The sequence below is a fragment of the Mastomys coucha genome, unplaced genomic scaffold (assembly GCF_008632895.1).
Source record: "Mastomys coucha isolate ucsf_1 unplaced genomic scaffold, UCSF_Mcou_1 pScaffold5, whole genome shotgun sequence".
In the NCBI taxonomy this organism is placed as follows: Eukaryota; Metazoa; Chordata; class Mammalia; order Rodentia; family Muridae; genus Mastomys; species Mastomys coucha.
Window position 1 is genome coordinate 28,761,770 of NW_022196911.1, and position 19,804 is coordinate 28,781,573.

At 38.1% G+C, this 19,804-nt stretch overlaps 1 protein-coding gene across 9 annotated transcripts in view; it reads right to left on the reverse strand.

The window, feature by feature from the left end:
- Positions 1-19,804, reverse strand: part of Ranbp17 (RAN binding protein 17) — a 301,497-nt gene that overhangs the window by 96,614 nt on the left and 185,079 nt on the right. For all 9 annotated transcript variants that reach the window (XM_031354601.1, XM_031354599.1, XM_031354597.1 and 6 more), the window contains 4 exons: positions 16,599-16,672; positions 15,554-15,634; positions 7,649-7,712; positions 7,459-7,567 (listed from right to left, as the gene is read on the reverse strand). In XM_031354601.1, coding sequence (XP_031210461.1) covers positions 7,459-7,567; positions 7,649-7,712; positions 15,554-15,634; positions 16,599-16,672 — 328 coding nt within the window. The remainder of the gene's footprint in view (positions 1-7,458; positions 7,568-7,648; positions 7,713-15,553; positions 15,635-16,598; positions 16,673-19,804) is intronic.

A 19,804-nucleotide genomic window follows, 5' to 3' on the forward strand; every position in this document is an offset into this window, starting at 1 on the left:
AGGGGGAGGAGGAGGAGGAGAAAAGCAAGCAAGCAAGCAAGCAAGCATTATTTTACGCTATTCAAATGAGTACCATTGAGTCCTAAGAGTCCTAAAAGGTAGGAGAGAACCCTAAAGTCAGCAGCATGCGACGGGCTCCAGAGTCCTTGGGTTAAAAGGACCTCCAGAAGCCATGAAGCAGGACAAACTGCCTAGACCACAGCCCTGCCAACACCCTAGTTCTACTCTCTGAGACCCAATTTGTATATCTGATATCTAAAACTATGTTTAAATATCTCTATTGTTTAAATTATTAAGTTGTGGCAATTCATTACCTCAGTAAGTTCTGGTCCAAACTAGGGGCAATTAATAAAAGAACAATGCAAGGAGATACAAGAGCATGGAGGAAACAGTGAACTAAAGGCAAGTAGCTGCGGTGACGCCAGCATGTCTACACCCACAGCCCCTGCTGTGTGCAGCTCTGCAGGAAGATGCCACTTCACAAGCTCTGTTTAGCAAAAGGTTCAAGGAATGTGCTTGGCTGGTCCCTGAAACATGGGCCAGAAGCTGGCTCCAGCCCAGTATCCCTGTACAATAATTTAGGAGTTCTGGTCACTTTTAAAATGAGCTGTGGCTTTGGGCAGGCCAGGTTATTTTAGAATCTTCAGAAGGGTCAGCAGTGGGGAAAGGTGGATGTAGTAAGAGTGCTGAACTTGCCTCAGTCTGAGGTCCAACTAGTAGTCTGCTTCTGACTTTCAATAAATCTATGTTAGTTAATAGTTACTAAGTACTTAATGTTAGGTGTTCAATTCACATGGCAATCCTGTAAGTATCTCCATTTAATAGATGAGACAACTGAGGTTCCCTGAAGTTCTAGAAAACCACAATGCTTGCTTTAGTTTCTGGAAGAAAAATACCTTCTCCAATGCAGAGCTGCTGTTCCTTTGGTAAGAACCCTAACCTAGACATTTCACCCTGAGCTTTCTATTCCCTGGGGTGCTTTGGACTCTACCCTCAAAACCAGGTACGTTATTAAAACTGTATCTGGACTTAATGGGCTGCTTTCTGCCTACAGGGCCAGCTAATTAGTCTTAATTATCTCATTATGGATTCTAAGTATTTCCAGCTGCTTCTTTACCCCCACTGCCCACTCTCCCATCCTTCTCCCAAGTCTACTTTCCAAGTAGTCGCTGCCAAGTCACAGGCACAGGTGAAATGATGATGTATTCTCCATCCATGAGAACATTAGTTATTTCTGACCAAGCACCTCACCTGCTAAGTTTTCCTCAGAAGCCTACCTTTCCTTTCCTTAGTCCATGAAAAGAAATACACTTTGCCCAATTATTAGACATGGAACACCATCTACAAATTTCACTTGACCTTCACTGGATTAATTAGCAAATTCTTCTACATAGGAAAAACCACAGAAGTGAATCTATTTATTTCATAGACTCTTAGAAAGTAATCTCTCATTTTTCCCTCATTGGTCCCAAGCCCTGAATCAATCCTTTGGTCCAAACAGTTCAAATAAAGGAGAAGAAAAATTATATTTCTTACTTGATTGAGAAGATGAAGGGTGAAGGGACACTTTGGTCAGAGTCAATAAAAATATGTGGTCTGATGGCTACTTTGGGCAAGTCCATGTAACTCTGAACCTCAGTTCACTATTAGTCAATGGAATGATTGATACATAGCAGAGGGAGAGAACTGTCTTTTCCAAGGTGTCCTCTATTTCCACAAGCCTATCACTGTATGAGCACTCCTGCACACACACACATACACACATATACACACACACAGAGACACACAAATAAAATTGTAATATAAGAGGGGGAACATTCCTTTCTGTGTATTTTTAAAATTCTACTTTTAGTTGCTACCCGGAGACTACTCTTTCCCTGTTACTCAAGTTGTTAATTTGTTATGTAAAATTCCTCAGAGGAAAGCAGAACCATTGTTCATTGAAACAGTTGGTGAATGACTTCATGGATAGACCATCTTAATATACACACCATTTCTTAAATGAATGTAACCTGTTCTCAAATAGCTTTGACCATAGCAGGAAATCTGTATCCAAAAATCGTGCCTACAATTCATTCCTTGTCGCAGCAGAACTGTCAACTCTCAGCTTAGTCACAATGGATGTAAAATCCTTTGGTGATTTGAGGGTCATTGAAGTACAGCCTTATTACAATGAAATCCAATGTCTAAAAGCTGTTCTTATTTTGGGCTTGTACCTCAGTAAGAGCCAAGATTTTAAGCTCTACTAAAAGCAAAACAAAATAAACAAACAAACAGACTTTATTTATTTATGTTCATTTAAAAAAATACTAGTAGTGATGTATTATTTTAAAATATATAGTTAAAATGTTTGGAGTTATTTAAATTTTATACTGAGACAAACGCATGTATTTTCAGTATTGCTGTAGACAAGCATCTACATATCACTGTTCAATTGATTATTGTTTTATATCAAACAGTTTTTATAATACTCTTTTTTTGTTTTTGTGTTTTTGAGACAGGGTTTCTCTGTGTGGCCCTGGCTGTCCTGGAACTCACTGTGTAGACCAGGCTGGCCTTGAACTCAGAAATCCACCTGCCTCTGCCTCCTCCCAAGTGCTGAGATTAAAGGTGTGCGCCACCACTGCCCGGCTATAATACTCATTTTTATTGTTACAATATTTTATAAATTTTAAAGAATATGACAAAATAAAAAAAAAGAAAGGTATTGCAGGTATTGAAGGGAGGAGGTATCCTCTGGGAGGAGTTTGGGTACAAAAGGGAAAGAAGAATGTGATGTAATTCCATTTACTTAAAATATTTTTTTAAATGTTAAATTCAGATAAATTGAAATCATTATCTTTTCTCATCATAATGCAATAAAACCTAAATCAATAAAAAATAAAATAAAATATCAGAGGAATGTAACGCTTGCTCAAATCCTAACCCAAACACTTCTGAGTAATTTCTGCATACATGGTTTGATACGACTGTTTGACACTGAAACTCCAAATTTATAAGTGGCAAAACATTTGCAACTAATATTTGGTTCTTCACAAAACAAACAGCATCCTTGAGGCTTTTTGATGCCTTTCCTCTTCAGTGTTTGTCAACTTAATTCACCTCCATTTAAATTAAACAATACAGAAGGGTTTTGTTTGTTCAAATATTTTACACTGAACAGCTTGTTGGAGATTCTCCATTTACTCTTTCCTTTAGCTTATTAAATCAACAAGTTAATTTGTAAAATAACCTAGGGAGCTCTGAAGTGGTTCTCCAAAGGGTAGCATGCACGCACTGAGGCCAGCCACCCATTTCTTCGTTCACATGCATTTTCTTGCAAGGAGGATTCCTGTATCCCTCTGGTAATTTCTGAGGACTTAAATAGCACAAAACTAACATCTTTTCCACATTGAAACATTATCATTGTAATGATGAAATGCTTCCAATTCTGTCCGTCATACAAGTGAGCATTTTGTCTAGTTTATTTAAAACAATTTGATAACACAGTACAACTGTTTATTGCCAAAAACTTCCCCATTTTCATCGGAAATTCAACCTGGGGCATATAGCATCTAATTAAATTCATACAAAGTGCAAATTATTGAATATAACCCAAAATGCATTTCAAAGTAAATACCAATTAATGTGACACCCAATTTCTGTCCCCATTTCTAATTACTCCAATGTGCATGGCTTATATAAAAATATTCAATTCATTTTGTAGGATTCAATTAGAATGTTTTGTATTTCAAGCCAAGAATCGCGTCCAGTTTACGCAAGCAATTTTTCTACTTATGCATTTTTTTTTCTACTTGATTCTTATCTCTCCAAAGTTTACCCTTACTACTATTTTTTTAAATTTTGGGATAGTTCTCATCACCCACTATTTTTGCTTCTTTCATTTAACACATGGTCTGGCTAGTCTTGACTATAATGCCACCCTTTCTTTCCTTCTCTGTTTCCATGGCAGTAAACACAGTAGTAAACTATCAAGCCATATATATAAAATTTTGACAGCAACGATCCCCTCAATCTAGCCTGTGAGACAAGGACTCAAATAATCAAAATTGTGTTCAACAACATTCAACAACAACAAAAAATTAGGTAGTAACAGTCCTGCTCAAGAGAGCAAGAGAGGACTGACTGGGCTCAGGAGTGGCTGCATGGAGCTCATTGGTTGTGGAAGTGATCAGCCACTTGATAAATTCTGTTTGGAGAGGACAATGATCAAAAACAGGCAGGCAGGGCTGATTCCAGAAGCCACAATAATGGCATCCTAGTTGCTGTTAAAGCTGCTGTCGTTCATTCAACAAGCGCCTAGTAATAACTATAGTGAGCTTGGTGCTAAAGAAATATGAAAAGACAAAATCAGTGCTCTGAAGAGTCTCAGCAGACTCTGTAAAGAATGACTCTGGTTCTTAACAAGACAAGAAACCTAGTCATACCATAGTGTAAAGTTTCATATGGATAGTTGTTATAGTTTTAAATTTAATCTGTAACTTAGATTCAACTATTTTATATTGAGTATCTACTACGTACCAGGTATACTTCTATTATAGCCTTTCTGTTTCACTCAAGGTATACAAAAAAGTATTAGAATATAACATTTATACTTTATCCATATGAACTTTGAATGAAAACTGTAAATTCATAATTTATATTGTATAGGCTGGATATTTAAAAGGAATCTAATTTGGAAAATAATGAAATTCTATTATTCAAATTATAAAGGTTTACTTAAGTTCTTTATGCTTCACAAGTTTATATTAAGCAAAATTAAGTAAATGTGCCTTTAAACGTGTGCAATGCAGTCTTGTCATCAATATGAATACCAATTATCAATGTAATGCATTGTCCAAATATTATGGGATAGGGTCCACAGTGTGGTAAGGCTCTGATATGTTCTGCTGTTGTTTATGACAAACAGAAGATGAGGCTGAATCCTTTGTATTGATGACTCCATGGAAAGAGAAATCTTGATCCAGTTCCATTATCAGGTTCTAGATGACAAAGCCAGTCTCCAGGACATCTACTAACATTACTCTTTAATTTCTCCATTTCTTTCACTCTGTAACCAGGCCATTAAGCATTTTAATTCTTGGACGCAGAGAAGCTAGGTGCACAAGCTCCTCAAGGTCAGGCAGGGCTCCTCAAGGTCAGGCAGGGCTCACGAAGACTGACCATGCACGGATCTGAGTTCAGCCGTGTGTTTGTTCAATGACTGCCCAGAAGAGGAGGAGTTTAGAGTGTCTCCCACAGCAGCAGCCACGAGGCAAACAGGCCAGTGCTCAGAACAGAAGGCTGGCTGTTAGCAGAACTCTTACTGGATTGGGTTTTTGCATGCCTGGTTTATACTCTTCAAATATTTATAGATACTTTTCTTTGCCTCAAGCTCTAGTTGTCACTTATCCAAGTTATACATACATGTTTCTTTTAATCTCTCCTTAGAAATCAATTCCACTCAGCTGCTTAATCATTCTGGTTGCACTTTCTCAATTTTTAGTCATCTGTTTTTCTTGTGACTTTTCTGTTGAAATGTACGAGAATGATATAGCCATGGAGGAGTTAACTGCTTTCCCATTTGAAGGTTCAATGTCTTTTGTATAAGATAAAACTTTTCTTTCTTTTTATATGATCATACTTCAAAAATTCTGTTTATGTTGATGATATACCAACCAATATTGCAAGAAAAAAAAAGACAAATTTCAATATTACATTCTCTATAAATTAACAGTGTCACTGGCCAAAATCCCTTGATTGTCTACAGCTGACTGATATGAGAAATATAGGAATCTAGAGTAACACAGCTACACAGGAAAGTGACCAATTCACAATTCTACTTATTTGTAGACATTTGTGTATGTGTTTTACTAAATAGAGCTTTTCAATAAAAAAAATTAAAATGGAATAAGGAATGTTTTTAGAAAACAAGACTCTAACACTAAAAGTCCAGGAATTAGAGGGAGGCAAATAGGAGGACATCAAACTACAAAATACAATGATACATAATTTCATTATTTTAAGAATGGTATTAAACAAAGAAGAAAGATATTGAATGCTGAAGACGATGTAGGCAAATGGAAACTCCTGCCCACTATCAGTAGGAAAGTAAGTTAGGTTAGGTATCATGAAAACCGATCTACATGGAAAACCCTCAACAACTTAAAAAAAGAACTATCACAATCCACCAATCCCACTATTGGGTACACCTCCAAAGGGACAGAAGACACTTGCACTGTCATGTTTTCTACATCACTACTCAGCTCAATCAAGAAACAGGGGCAGGCTTATTTCCATCAGTGAACAAGGGGGGACATATGGAGGGTACTTATACACACCATATTATGTTTGGCCATAAAAAGAATGACAATTTGTCATGTGAGACAATTCAGATACAACCTTATGCCAACTGAAACAAGTCAGGACACAAAGACAACTTCCTCATACCCAACAGAACTTCAAAACATCATAGTAATAGTGGTTACCAGAGGCTGGACCCTGTAGAGGAGGGGAAGGGATGGAGGGAGGCCTATCAATGGGCTCTTAGTTACAGTTAGAAGTTAAGTCCTCATGTGCTAACGCATCAAGGGATGCTAATGGCACACTGGACATTTCAAAAACTACATGAAACTATTTGAAGTTTTTAACAATGAGAAACTATAAGTGTCTAAAGAGATAGGTATTTGATGATGAACTGGGATTGTAGGTCGGTTGTAAACTGACGGCTTATTATGTACAGGACCTTTGGATTTGACCTTCATCAGTACCAAAACCAAAATAAGACAAAAGCAACACAAACAAAGATTTGTTTAACATGAATAATCACTATAAAATGCCTATAAATATCAAAACATTCCATGATACCTTGGTAATATGTACTCTCTTTTTTATTTACCAGTCAAAAGTAAAAATTTTTAAAAATCATAAATTTTTGTATTTTTGTTTTTTTTTGCTTTTCAAGACTGGTTTCTCTGAATGCACCAGCAGAAATAGGCATATTTTTAAAACACTGTAAAACACACTAATACATAATTAAATTATTCATTCAATTAGCATTCAATTAGCATAATATTATCTCATGCACCTATCATTTTTTTGGGTGAGAGCACTTTACATACCCTTGTAGAAAGTACTTCACACGAATATGCTGGGAGTAAGCTCTGGAGCATGCTTGAGCGACCGTAGGCTCAACACTCTACAACCATGGTTACATGCCACGGAGCTATATCCCTGGCCATAAAAAAAAATTAATTTTGAGACAGAGTCTATCAAATTGCTGAACTTGAGCTCACTCTTTAGTCTGGTCAGGCCTTGCTCTAGTCTTCCTGTTGCCACTGAGCCACCAAGCCCAGTTTCCAGACTAGCAAAAGTAAGATCAATGGTCAAGGATAAACAGAAAGGAATCCTAACAAGTGAAAAGCTGCACTCTTTCATCCGCACTGCTGCTGACCTGTCAGCAAAGCTCCATCCACTTACCCAGATCCACCATGAGAAGGCGGGTGAGGGCGGTGTAGAAGGTTGTCCGGCATCTGAAGTCACCCACACTGTAAGTGTCACTGATGCCAAGAAACGGGAAGTGGTCACTCTGACGAAAGCAAAGGAGCAGGCAAGGTTACCAGTGTTCAACCTAATCAGGAAATTCTAATTACTAAAGAATTAGACATACCGTGTGGTTTTTCAGCATGAATTTCACAGCATCTATTTTCACAAGTTTTTTTAAAAGGATATAGGTAATAATGTTAAGGAATCTGGAGAAGTATACACAACAAATCACAAACATAACAAAAACGGCATGTTAGTATATAAAGAGACTAAGTATGTCTAGGGGTGGTCCTATAGAAATGTCCTTCATTTTGCTAAGAATGATGATCCATTATTAACTAGGGCAATTACTTTTCCATCTTATACATATTCTAGTTATGAAATGAAAGAATGAAACCTATAATTAGGACAAGAACCCCTCATTGTTAAAGCCTTGACAGCAGAAAATTGAAACTGACCCTTTTCATACTGGGTATAGCTAAAGAATTTCTTTTTACTAATTCTACTTCATAATAAAATTATTATAAAGACTCATAATGGACTATCAAGAAAGAGAAAATTATTCAATTTTAAGAAACAATGAATTCAGAACTTTAAAACCAAAATCTAGTCAGAAAGATATAGCAAATTTCATATCATTAAGTGCTGAAAGACAGCTTAATATAACTAATATTTCTCAAGTGTTTAAGTGGAAGATATTTTTCATGTTATTTTTCTAGTCTTCACAAGTACAGTGTTATTAATTCTATTCTGTAGATCTGAACAAAGAAGCTTAAAGAAGCTAAGTTGTCCATCTAAGACTGCACGCATGTGGTAAGTTGTCCATCTAAGACTGCACGCGTGTGGTAAGTTGTCCATCTAAGACTGCACGCGTGTGGTAAGTTGTCCATCTAAGACTGCACGCGTGTGGTTGACACTGCTGAAATCTCAACAAGGGTTCAGTCAAAGGACTGTGGTTTTTGCTGTTTTACAAGGCTGTTCTGAGGGTCAGATGATGCAGATGTCTTTACTGGGTATGAGCCAGGAAAAAGGCATGAGGGTGAGCATGGGCACTAGCTGCTCAGACAACTCTCACAACTCTACCAGGCAAATTTAAGCACCACTCCCAGTTGGCAAATGCTTTCCCAACCACAAGATATCAACATGACCTAAGATTTATGTTTGTCTACCTTCCAGGTGAGCACTAGAGTGGCATCTTATGCATGTGCATGGGTCTTCACACAGACTGAAAACTCCACCAGGACAGGCCTGGCAGCCACACTTTCTATTTAATGCACTGTATTTTCTGGCAACCAGAGGACAAGATCAGCACTGACAAATAGCAAGCTTTTTCTTAGATCTGAAGATGTGGATTTGATGACTTTTCAAAACCATCAATCTTTAAGCAGATGAACTGCCACTCAAACTTCATTCAGTTAAACAAGGGTGGGGATCAATAAACTTAGAAATATCTTAAGTAATTACCAAAGGCAATTCTCTTAAAATTGCTAAGTTAAAAGTGACAGGGTATATGGGTAGTATGAATGCTGCCATTAAGGGGAGCCTTCCTGTCAGCACTGCTAACAAACAGCAAGGCATGTTTAGACAATAGAATATTTATGAAGCAATAAACAGAACATCCACAGGAAAAACATCAGCTGCCAAAGATATTTTCTGCAGAACCACATCTGTGCACTTTGAACCAAGGTCAGCCCCTACTGCCTTTTAATTAATTCTCAAGAAAAATAATTAAACATTTGAAAAAAACACAATAATGAGAATTCATCTGAATATTTACATCCCTTTACAGGAACTCAGCTCAGAGCTAGTTAATGGTCTTAAGACTGTAATGATAAAAGGGAAAGGCAAATGGACACATCTTTATGGTCTTTTGCTTTTAAGTTGCTCCATTTGGGCAGGATGGTGGATTAAGACGTCCTGGGTTCTTCTGAGGCCTGTAGTTCCCAGTCACTGCAACAGTACTAGGAATCATGCACAGGCCACACTGGGAATGCACTAATATATGGTAAAGCCAAGGTCAACCTCAGGTCTGCTGACTCTACAGCATCCGGACCTCTTTGCACTATCCCTCTTTGCACTATCTAATACACACCTACTTGACTTTATAGGCTAGCACCTGTTCTTCTGCCTAACTTAAAGTACAGCTAGTTGTAACTAGAACTGGGTCCCACATATGACAGGGGGATCTTATCTTTTGGGAGTGGGCAAGTTTGTTAATGGTCAAATGCTACATCTGACTGAGCAAACTTCCAGAAAATTCCTCTGCATCTGAGTGGTTATAAAAACATTAAGACAGGTGAAGCTGGTCATGACAAACAGAGAAAAGCAACTTCTTGCTTTTCAAAGTAATGGTTTATCTTACACACTGCTAAACTTCTGAGGGATTTCTCTTTGCAGACGATAACTAAACTGAGAACGACTTTGTTTCTTGTGCTCTGAGCATTACACTGGCTGGCAGTGATCACCACAGGAGCAATAAGCATGGCTTCAATTCATGAGTAATATCTTACGGTTTCTACTGCTGAGAAAATACCATGACCAAAAAGCAAGCTGAGGAGGAGAGGGCTTATTTGGTTTAGGTTTTTTAATAAAAAAAAAATTAATTTTCAGACAGGGTCTACCAAATTGCTGAACTTGAGCAACTTGATTCCTGCCTGTCAAGTTGATATAAACTTATTGGGCACAATTGACTTCTTGTCAACTTTACACAAACACGTCACTAGTAAGCCACCTTACCTATCTCATTCATCCCCCAAGATTTCATATAAAAACATAAATAACTTTAAAAGTCCCACTGTATTACAAAGTCAAACACATTAAAAATTCAGTCTCTATAAAATAGCCAATCACTTTTAAAATCCAAAGCCTTTCAACTGTGGGCACCTGTAAAATCAAAACTAAATTAAATGCTCTCTTACTTCAGCAGGTAAGAACAGGAACACAGGTACATCAAATCAAAGCAGAAGCAAAGAACTCACTGTCCAATGGTGAGGATTCACTCTTCATCTTCTGGGCTCGAGTTCCTGCCCTGGCTCCACCCTCTGAAACATAGACAGCATGCCTTCTAGTTCTGGCTGGCTACACTCCACTGCTGCTGCTATTTTTGGTGATCATCCCATTGTATTGGGATCTCCAAAATGCCTGGGTCTTCTGTACAACTGGGCTTCATTTTTTACCAATTTCCTTTCAAAGACTCTCTTCAATTTGGCAAGCCTCAATCTCTTTGCATGAGCCCTTAGTCGCCAGCCTTCAACTGCCACTGAGGCTGTACTTTCACCAGTGGCCTCTCCTCTCCACGACTCTTTCATGCCTTTGAAACCAGTACTACTTGGATGATTCTTATACTATCAAGTTCAGCTGCTGGGCCAACTTTGGTCACTTCTGGAACACAGCTTTTGCATGCTGACAGCCAGGAAACACTTCCTAGAAGATTTCACCTCAAGGATACTACTGGTCTTTTCTTAATCACCACCAGCTCTAATTGACCAGCATCAAGTATCCCAGCAAAGCAAATGTTTCACCTTAGTAGTTCAGCAGGCTCTTCAGCCCCAGCTAACCAGAAATACAGAATCTTAATTCAAAACAAAATAAGACAAAACAAAACAAAGCACTAAACCTTTCCCTCTGAAAGTTCCCTAGCCAGACTTGATCTTCTGCAGTGCCCTCAACATTCTTGCCTTCCAAGACCCCACAGAACACGTCGCCAAGCATTGAGCATTCAAGGGCTTGTCTTGCACAATGCCTTTCCAAATTCCTACCCAAAACAGCATGGTCAGGTCCGTCACAATCCTGGAAACAACTTGTTTTAGTTAGAGTTCCTAACTAAAAAGTAAGTTGGGGAGGAAGAGGATTAAATGGCTTAGACTTCCACATCACTGTTCATCATCAAAGGAAATGAAGGGAACTCAAACAGGGCGAGAACCTGGACGCAGAAGCTGATGCAGAGGCCACGGAAGGGTGCTGCTTACTGGCTCTTCCTCCTCATGGCTTGCTCAGGCTGGTGATATGAGGGCCTTTTCTTAAAGGAGATACCTTTTTCTCAGATGACATTCGCTTGTGTCAAGTTGATATAAAACTATCCAGCACAAGTATCTATCACATTTTATCAATCTAAAGGGCCAGTGAGTGTAAACACAAAAAGAAAACCGTTTTTTTATGTACTATAAAAAAAAAAAAGTGCTTCTATTTTTACTTTACTTTATATGTGTGAGTGTTTTGCTTGCATGATGTTAAGGGTACCATGTATGTGTAGTGTAACATCAGTATGACAGTTGTGAGCTGCCATGTCTGTTGGAGACTGGACCTGGGCCCTCCACAAGATCACTAAATCCTATTAACCCCTGGGCTGCCACTTTTAGCCCTGAATAATATTAATTGAAAGATATTCACTAAGCATGGCAGGGTGGGCAGTGATAGGATTTAAGCAGATTTCTTAGAGCCACACATGTTCAGTGTTTATAGATAATTTAGATCTTGGAAACAGAAAAAAGAAGTCAAAAGATAAGAATGTTGTATGTCAGAAATATGAGTTAAATTCTGGGGAAAGCTTGTGCTCATGAACCTTCTTCACTAAGCAGGAGTTAAACTTTAGTCACCTCTAGGATAGGTGACAATATGTTCTAAGTGCCAATAATGTTTTCAAGTAAGTTTTATTTTGTTTTGTTTTTCCCTGTTTTTTGAGACAGGGTTTCTCTGTGTAGCCCTGGCTATCCTGGAACTCACACTGTAGACCAGGTTGGCCTCGAACTCAGAAATCCGCCTGCCTCTGTCTCCCAAGTGCTGGGATTAAAGGCATGCGCCACCACTGCTCAGCTTATTTTTATTTTAAAATATTTTATTTTTATTTGTGTATATGAGTGTGTGTGTGTGTGTGTGTGTGTGTGTGTGTGTGTGTACATTTTGTATGTGAAGCCCACAATGAGAGGTGCTATCAGCTGGAGTAGATGATGAATTGCAGCAGAAATCCTGACCAGCTACTCTCCAAAAGAAGGAAAGCTTCAAGTGATAAGGAGTAGTCACTAGGACTCGGGAGACTCAGCAGCTCTCTTTCCTGCAGTCAGAGTGCTTTGTTGACCTTCACGCCCTCTTTTCCTACTTCCCTACTCCAGCCACTTGAACAGTCTCACCACTGTTGTTCAGATAGAAACTAGAATTCAGGGAGGAGAGGTCTCAGGCACTGATCCTGACTTCAGAAGGCTGGGCCCAGATGGAGCAGGTTAGCTCTGTTCATGCTAGCTCAAGATACGTGGAATGAAGAATTCGTGAATTTTACTTGTGGAAATTATAAGAATATGGTAAAAAGTTACCTAAATATATTTGCTAGATGTAATATCCATCCATCCATCATTCATCCATCCATCCATCCATAGCAAAGAATGTGATAGGAAAATACGAAAGTTCTCTCAGAGGATCTTTAAGCTTAGACATTACGAAGCCTCACTGACTCAGAGGGCTCAGTGGGAAAGAGAAGAGGCTATCTATCTGAAAGCTCAGTCCCCACATCATCACTTAGGAAGCCAGATGACCTTTCATCTGTCACAGCTGCCCTATTTAATGCTAACAGAGCTGACTGAAGACTGCCATGGGAGAAATGCCTGGCCCTCCCACATGTGCCCAGTCAGTCCAGAAAAGCCATGAAGAGGCAGATTCTCAGCTCCTGGTCAGAGCCTTGTAGAGAAAGGTGCTGGTGTGGGGCCTAATGATGTGATATCAGACATCCAGTTCTGACACTTAAATAAACTTGACTACTACTTTAAGGGAACTGTAGGCTGTTCTATAATTCCTAAAAATAATTTTTGGTAATTTTAATTTCCAAATAACTGGTCAGATAATCAAAGCTCACAGATTGGTTTTACACAGCATAAGCACCAAATGATAGCCCCCTGAAACACACAAAATAGAAACCAAAACCAAAACAACACAAAACAAAATACTCCAAAGTGCCGATGACATACATTAGAAATATAGAAAATGAAAAAGATTTCATAAGATAAAGTGGTTTTCACTGACTTGCTAATAATATTTTAAAAATGTGAGTATCAAAATAAGGCTTCTGTTATTGCAGACAAATAGGTGATCATTACCATCTTGCATACTTTCTATAGCTGAAGGATGCAAATGTATTTATAACAAAAAAGGTATTATTTTAAGATCCCAATTAAAAACCTCATATAATAATGAAACTGGCCAGAACAGGACACACATCAGCTAAGCAGCAACTGCTCTGAATGGATGCAGCAAGCACATGTCCCATTATGTAAATGAGCTCAAGGGGACCTCACGACTCATCAGCTACAAGGGACATAATGATTTATAATTCAAATAACTGAGCACTGAAATCAAATTGAGCTAATATATATTTCTAAATATGCAAACTTGAAATAATTGTTAAAAAATATAAATCAATGTACCTGCCTGGAAATAATTTGCATCTGTTATAACCTTTAACCTTTGTCTAATAAATTTTCTGAAAATAAGACTTAAAAATTAATTTTGAGAAATAGTCAAAAGGAATAAACAGATTATAAAATAAAAGGTTATGTGTATTTAAAAATAGATAACAAAAAGTATCTTATAGTTACTAATAAATTAGGCATTATGCAAGTTATACGAAATGAAAATACAAATCAAATTAATTGTATATCAAACATCAATATTAAACTAAAATCAGAGTGAATCTAAACAATAGGTGCGTGCTCTACAACCAGAGCCTTTCACAGTAATTCACTGTGAAAACCTGGTGAGTTTGCAATACTATGAAGTACTTATAAACTACTTCATATGTTAGAAATAAAGAGTATTTCAGCACCATTATTAGAAAAAAATACAGGTTAAGTTTTTTTAATAAGAAAAAATACATATCTTAAAAAGCCAAAATGACCACTGGAATTGGGTTGTACATCACTTTCCAGTAAAGAGGAAAAACAGCTTAGACAGGTGTAATTTATCATTTTTCTGATTTAATATCAAAGAAATATATTAAAATAATAAAAAGAATCCTGAAATCCTCAAAATTTGTAGTGATAAATAGCCCTCCCTGTCTTTATTGCATTATACCTACTAACAGAAATATTGCATGGTGGATTTTGCCAGACAAGGACGATTATTTTCCAATAAAAAGTTGCATATTAAATTCCAGCACAAAAGTGGGTGTCTAATACTTTGGAAATCTTTTATGGTTTATGGAGGAACACAATCTTAAACTTAACTAATACAAGCATATTCCTGGAACGAAACTACATTAAAGGTTTCCATCCAAAGCGAACCATTTTCAGAATTTGTTCTTGTATTAAAATATCAGCTAATCTTACAGGTTAACTAAGCAATGTTTATTTATTTATTTATTTTGCATAACATCTATGTATCCTACAGCTAAATTATAAGCAACAACCTACAATCTGGTTCTTATTGGTAGAAATGTAATAACCAATCTAATAAGGATGATTTCTGGTTTTAAATTTTATAGGATTTCTAGAGGCAAATATGTAAATACTGGACACGTAAGAGGAAATCTTTAGAGTACGTTTGATGATAACTGGGTAAGGAAGCTGACAATCAACAAGGTGGTTAAAAGCTCTCTTTCTGTTACTCCTTTGTGTGTCTCAGTTCGCACATGACACTTACTGATGGCAAGGCTTCATGAGGTGGGATTGTTACAGCATGTGACTTCCTTCAAGTTAGTTACATGCTTTCTTTCAGACAAAGAAATTTCTGAAAATTGTGAAAACTATGGACTGAAACACATGTATGCTGCATACTTTATTATGTAACCATTTATTAGCCTAGCTTAATATAAACACAATTAGACAGGAATGAATATATATATATATATATATATATATTCATTCCTGTCTAATATATATATATTCATATCATAGCACACAGTTACTATAGACACATATTTATAGATGAGGTTAAACAGACCAGACAGTTTAGTGTAATATTTTGGAAAGCTAGAAGCAAGGAACTACTTGGCCATGTGACTGCGCCTGCAGAGTGCGTGCAGCGCACATACATGGAAAAAGGATATCCAACGGAAAGGTCGCTTAGGAACTGGAGAGTCCTTGAGATTACAGGCTCACACCTTCCCCAGTACTTAAGGTTTGTAACACTAAACATGAAAGAAATGTTTTAAATTGTTAGAAAGCTACTTGCATAAGAAGAGCTACAGAAAAAGAAACATGTAAGTTAAGTGATTTCAATCACAAAGTGAAAAGCATGTTCAAATTTCAACAGATTTTTAAAAAAAAATTCTTATAGCACTTTTAAACTTGTATACAATCAATCTACATATAATGTACATTGGCATAGAATTCTGTAAGTTTAAAATAGTAAATATTTTAATTTAATAGTAGATAATTCTCTAAATAAGTCAGCCTATAATGTTAAATGTTTCACAGAAGAAACAAATCTACCATCAAGCCAAACAGATGGAAACAGGAATTATCATCACAAAGGAATCCGTGAAGGTGAACCAGTCACTGCCCCAAATGAATCATCACCTGGGGGCTCCAAAACTGATCCATGTCCTGGTGTTGACCCAGCTTTGCTCCTGTGAGCAGGACAGGGTTGTCTGTGAGACCCATGTTATCTAAGTGGAAGCCTCACTGTTGGCTCAGCAAGCACTGGTGGGTCTGTGAGGAGAAGCCATTCAGCTCTATAAACATGTCTTTGCTGGAGCCAATGGATGCTCTAGTTTAAGGCAATTATGAGTATAGTTTGCAATTAGCTCCTCAGTGGTCTTTGAGGTGGGGTGTTTTGCTTTTAATTATAAGGCAAAAAAGAAAAAAAAATCCTGCCTAACTGAATTAGAGTCAATATCTATAAATCTTTTTAGGATAGTGTTATGATATTGTATACTATAATCATGTGGACATCCAGACAAATTATAGTGCCCTTTAGATGGTGAGTTTTAAGTTTTCAGTAAGCTTCAATGAGGAGCAATGCACACAGGAAAAATTAAAGCTAAGATTTTAAGTTAAAAAATTAGTATCTATAAAGAGATGGAAATATAACAAGATGATATGTGAATCAAAACTGAAAACAAAACAAAACAAAACAAAACAGATACTCACATTTTCGTCATGAATGTTTCCAGAACATGGTTGTCATCTGTTATTCCTAAGACTTCTGACATACGGGCATAGACCTGCATGAAAAATGTTAAGTGTTAAAAGCTGTATCATTCATAGGCAGTTTCAAAAGACTGCTCAAGTTAACAAGTCTAAAACTCAAAGATCTGCATCCATACTGAAACAGGGAATGAATCCAGAGCTCAGGAGATGAAACAGAGTCATCCGCAACTTCTGTACTTCTCTGACAGAAAGCACTCCAGCTTTGGAATGTGTACACACTTACACACAGAGCCACACTCATTTTCACCCATCACAACTCAACGTTAGGAGCTACCATTTTCTTTCCCATGCCAAAAAACTGGAAAATAGTACTCAACAGAAAAATCTAAGAAAAACACTTCTTACCTATTTTAGATATCAGCAAATAATGAATAAAATTCAAGATAACTCAAGGTGATTATGAAAGTGTTCTTAGAATACAGATAGTGAGTCAGTTACAGACACTCCCTGCAGTACTGTAGCTGAGACAGAGACAGCTCTTCCTGTGGATAGTGGGACTGAACATCAGCACATGAGGATCCGCTGAGCTTCTAAGGGGGCACAGCTGGCTGCAGAGCTTGGGTGTGACATTTCTGTCTCAACCTCAGGCACACTGTACATGAACACATACTTCCACGTCAAGTGGGGAAGTACCACCAGCTGTCAATGGTACATTACCTGGGAGCCTGGCAAGCTGAGTGCACTTACCACCTCTGCCTCCCTATGCTCTGTTGGGATTGCAGGTTGTCCCTGCCAGACACAGCTGCATGCAATCCCTCTTCTTTCACTTCATCCCCAGAGATTGTATGTTGTCTCACCTTCTCTAATCTGTTTATTTACTATGTACACATTAGTGTGATATACTGCCACAGGTCATGGTAAGATAATAAATCACTCGGAGTTAAAGGGTCATATAGGAGAGGAGTGCAGAAGCATTGGATTTGAGTTTTAAAAATTATGCAAATCAGAACTTTGTGATACAAATTTTCCACCTGGGTCCTAAGTCTGGAAGCCCCTTCCTCAGGCTAGCAAGATGACTGACAGGGAGGGAAGGAGGGAGGGAAGGAAGGAGGGGGGAAGAGGAATGGTGGGAAAAAGCTGGGGCAGAGAGAGGGAAAAAAAAAGTATTATTCAGATGCCTCTTCTGCTTACTGCTGAGCCCTCCACGACAGTATTCCAATGACTATCCAGTGGCTGCTGTGATCATTGTAAGATACTTGAAGCAGAAGGAACTTAGTCACCACCAGTCCTCTCCATCAGAAGACTGTAATCAGAGAGAAGGCTCAAAGGAATAATGGTGTATACAAGGGGAACTTCCCCTTAATTTACCCATGGCCAAGAAGATTCAAGTTGGTCCTCTTGGAAAAGCTGACATCAACATGACTTTTGGTGTGCAAACTTTTCACTCCTTGACCCCTAGTACATTTTCAACCATTTCTCTCAAGTGTAAGCACTGAAGAACTGAATCATCTCTAGGATTTATCTGGCTCTTCATTTTGTCAGCAGCAGCTCTCCCACCATTCAAAAGCCATCTTCTCCAAGGGCTTCCTAGCCTTCCAGGCATAGCGAGCTTCAGTTTCCTTGTGGATCTACTCCATTTGTCTACCCTGGTCCTTTTACTTCGTGATGTTTAGTTGTCCACCTCTCCCATTTTGCTAGAAGATCTTTTTAGACTGAAATTATACTTTATTCGTTGGCTCAGCATCTATGACAAGTTGTTAATGACTACAGCATGTACACTTAATATGTAAGAGAAAAAGCAATGGGTGGGCCTACTGAGACTTATAATAATGAAATGTGCCCTCTTCCATTTTAGGATATATTGAATTCTGTGGCCAAAAAAATGTAAAAAGAAAGTTTTTATATTGAACAACATGGATTGTTATTTTTATCTGTAGTTATCCAGTAAGATCCTGTATTTAAGACCAATGTGTGAAAGCACATGGCACGCTGCTGTCTGCTCTCTTCTGCTCAATGCTCGGGCAGAGGCACACACTGTGCTCCTCATCCTGACTGGATTTGAAAGACCCTGGTGCTCACCAAGGATGAAAACAACGATGGAGCTACTAGCTCTTCCAGGTCCAAGCACTAGTTTCTCCTCCTGAGTTCACAATCACAGTCAAAGACAATGTCCCATAAGTCCTCTGGGCACCTCTAGAAGGCATTGCTCACTGACACATGGGATTTTGAAAAGGACATGGCATTACTAAGCGGCCCATTCCTGTGGTATTTTTATAACATGGTTCTCTTTTGTGGTTAATGTTAGTTAATTTCTTGTTCTGGATCATTGATGACCATTCTGTAGTTCTGTAAAAGGAAAACTTACTTACATCTCAAGATGTTTCACAGCCAGGCAGTGGTGGCACACTCCTTTAATCCCAGCACTTGGAAGGCAGAGGCAGAGGCAGGTGGATTTCTGACTTTGAGGCCAGCCTGATCTACAGAGTGAGTTCCAGGATAGTCAGGACTACACAGAGAAACCCTGTCTCGAAAAGCCAAATGGGGGAGGAAAAAGACCTTTCACTGTGCCATGGTGAAAAACCCTGAAACTAATGTGTTATCTTTGAAAACTGAGGATCCCACCAGCAGTTTTTATTTTTTGTTTATTTTATTTATTTTTTTCTGTTGGGAAAGTTTGCTAGGCAGGCAGGCAGGTCTGCCATGTTCTGCTGTCAAAACAGTTTCTCAAAGCCTCGAATCTGAGGCAGTACCACACAAGAGCAAGCAGTTAACACTGGCACAGGCAGTGCTTTACCCACAATCCTCCTTGTAACCTGCGCCATTCCTTTTAGCATCCATTAGCTTTGATCCCCATTATCCCATCTAGAGCTGTGTCAACGTTTCTGTCCTCGGGGACTTCTCTCCACTACCAGGATCTGACTGACAGTCAAGCCGGAGTACTAAACAGGATCATTACCTCTTAAATCCACTTATCTGATCTACTGAATAGTAAATTGAAAAGCTCATTAAGAGCAACAGTCTGATTTGTTTTCACATGTGACAGGGTCATTTAAAATCAATGTATGATAACAGCATTTCTCTTAAAAGACTGCCTCACATTTCTCAAGGCCTCATGCCATTCAGAGAGCGTGAAGATAATATGAACACATCTTCTAACATTTAGAAGTTAATCATGTGATATACAATAGACTATTTAAGAGGTAAGA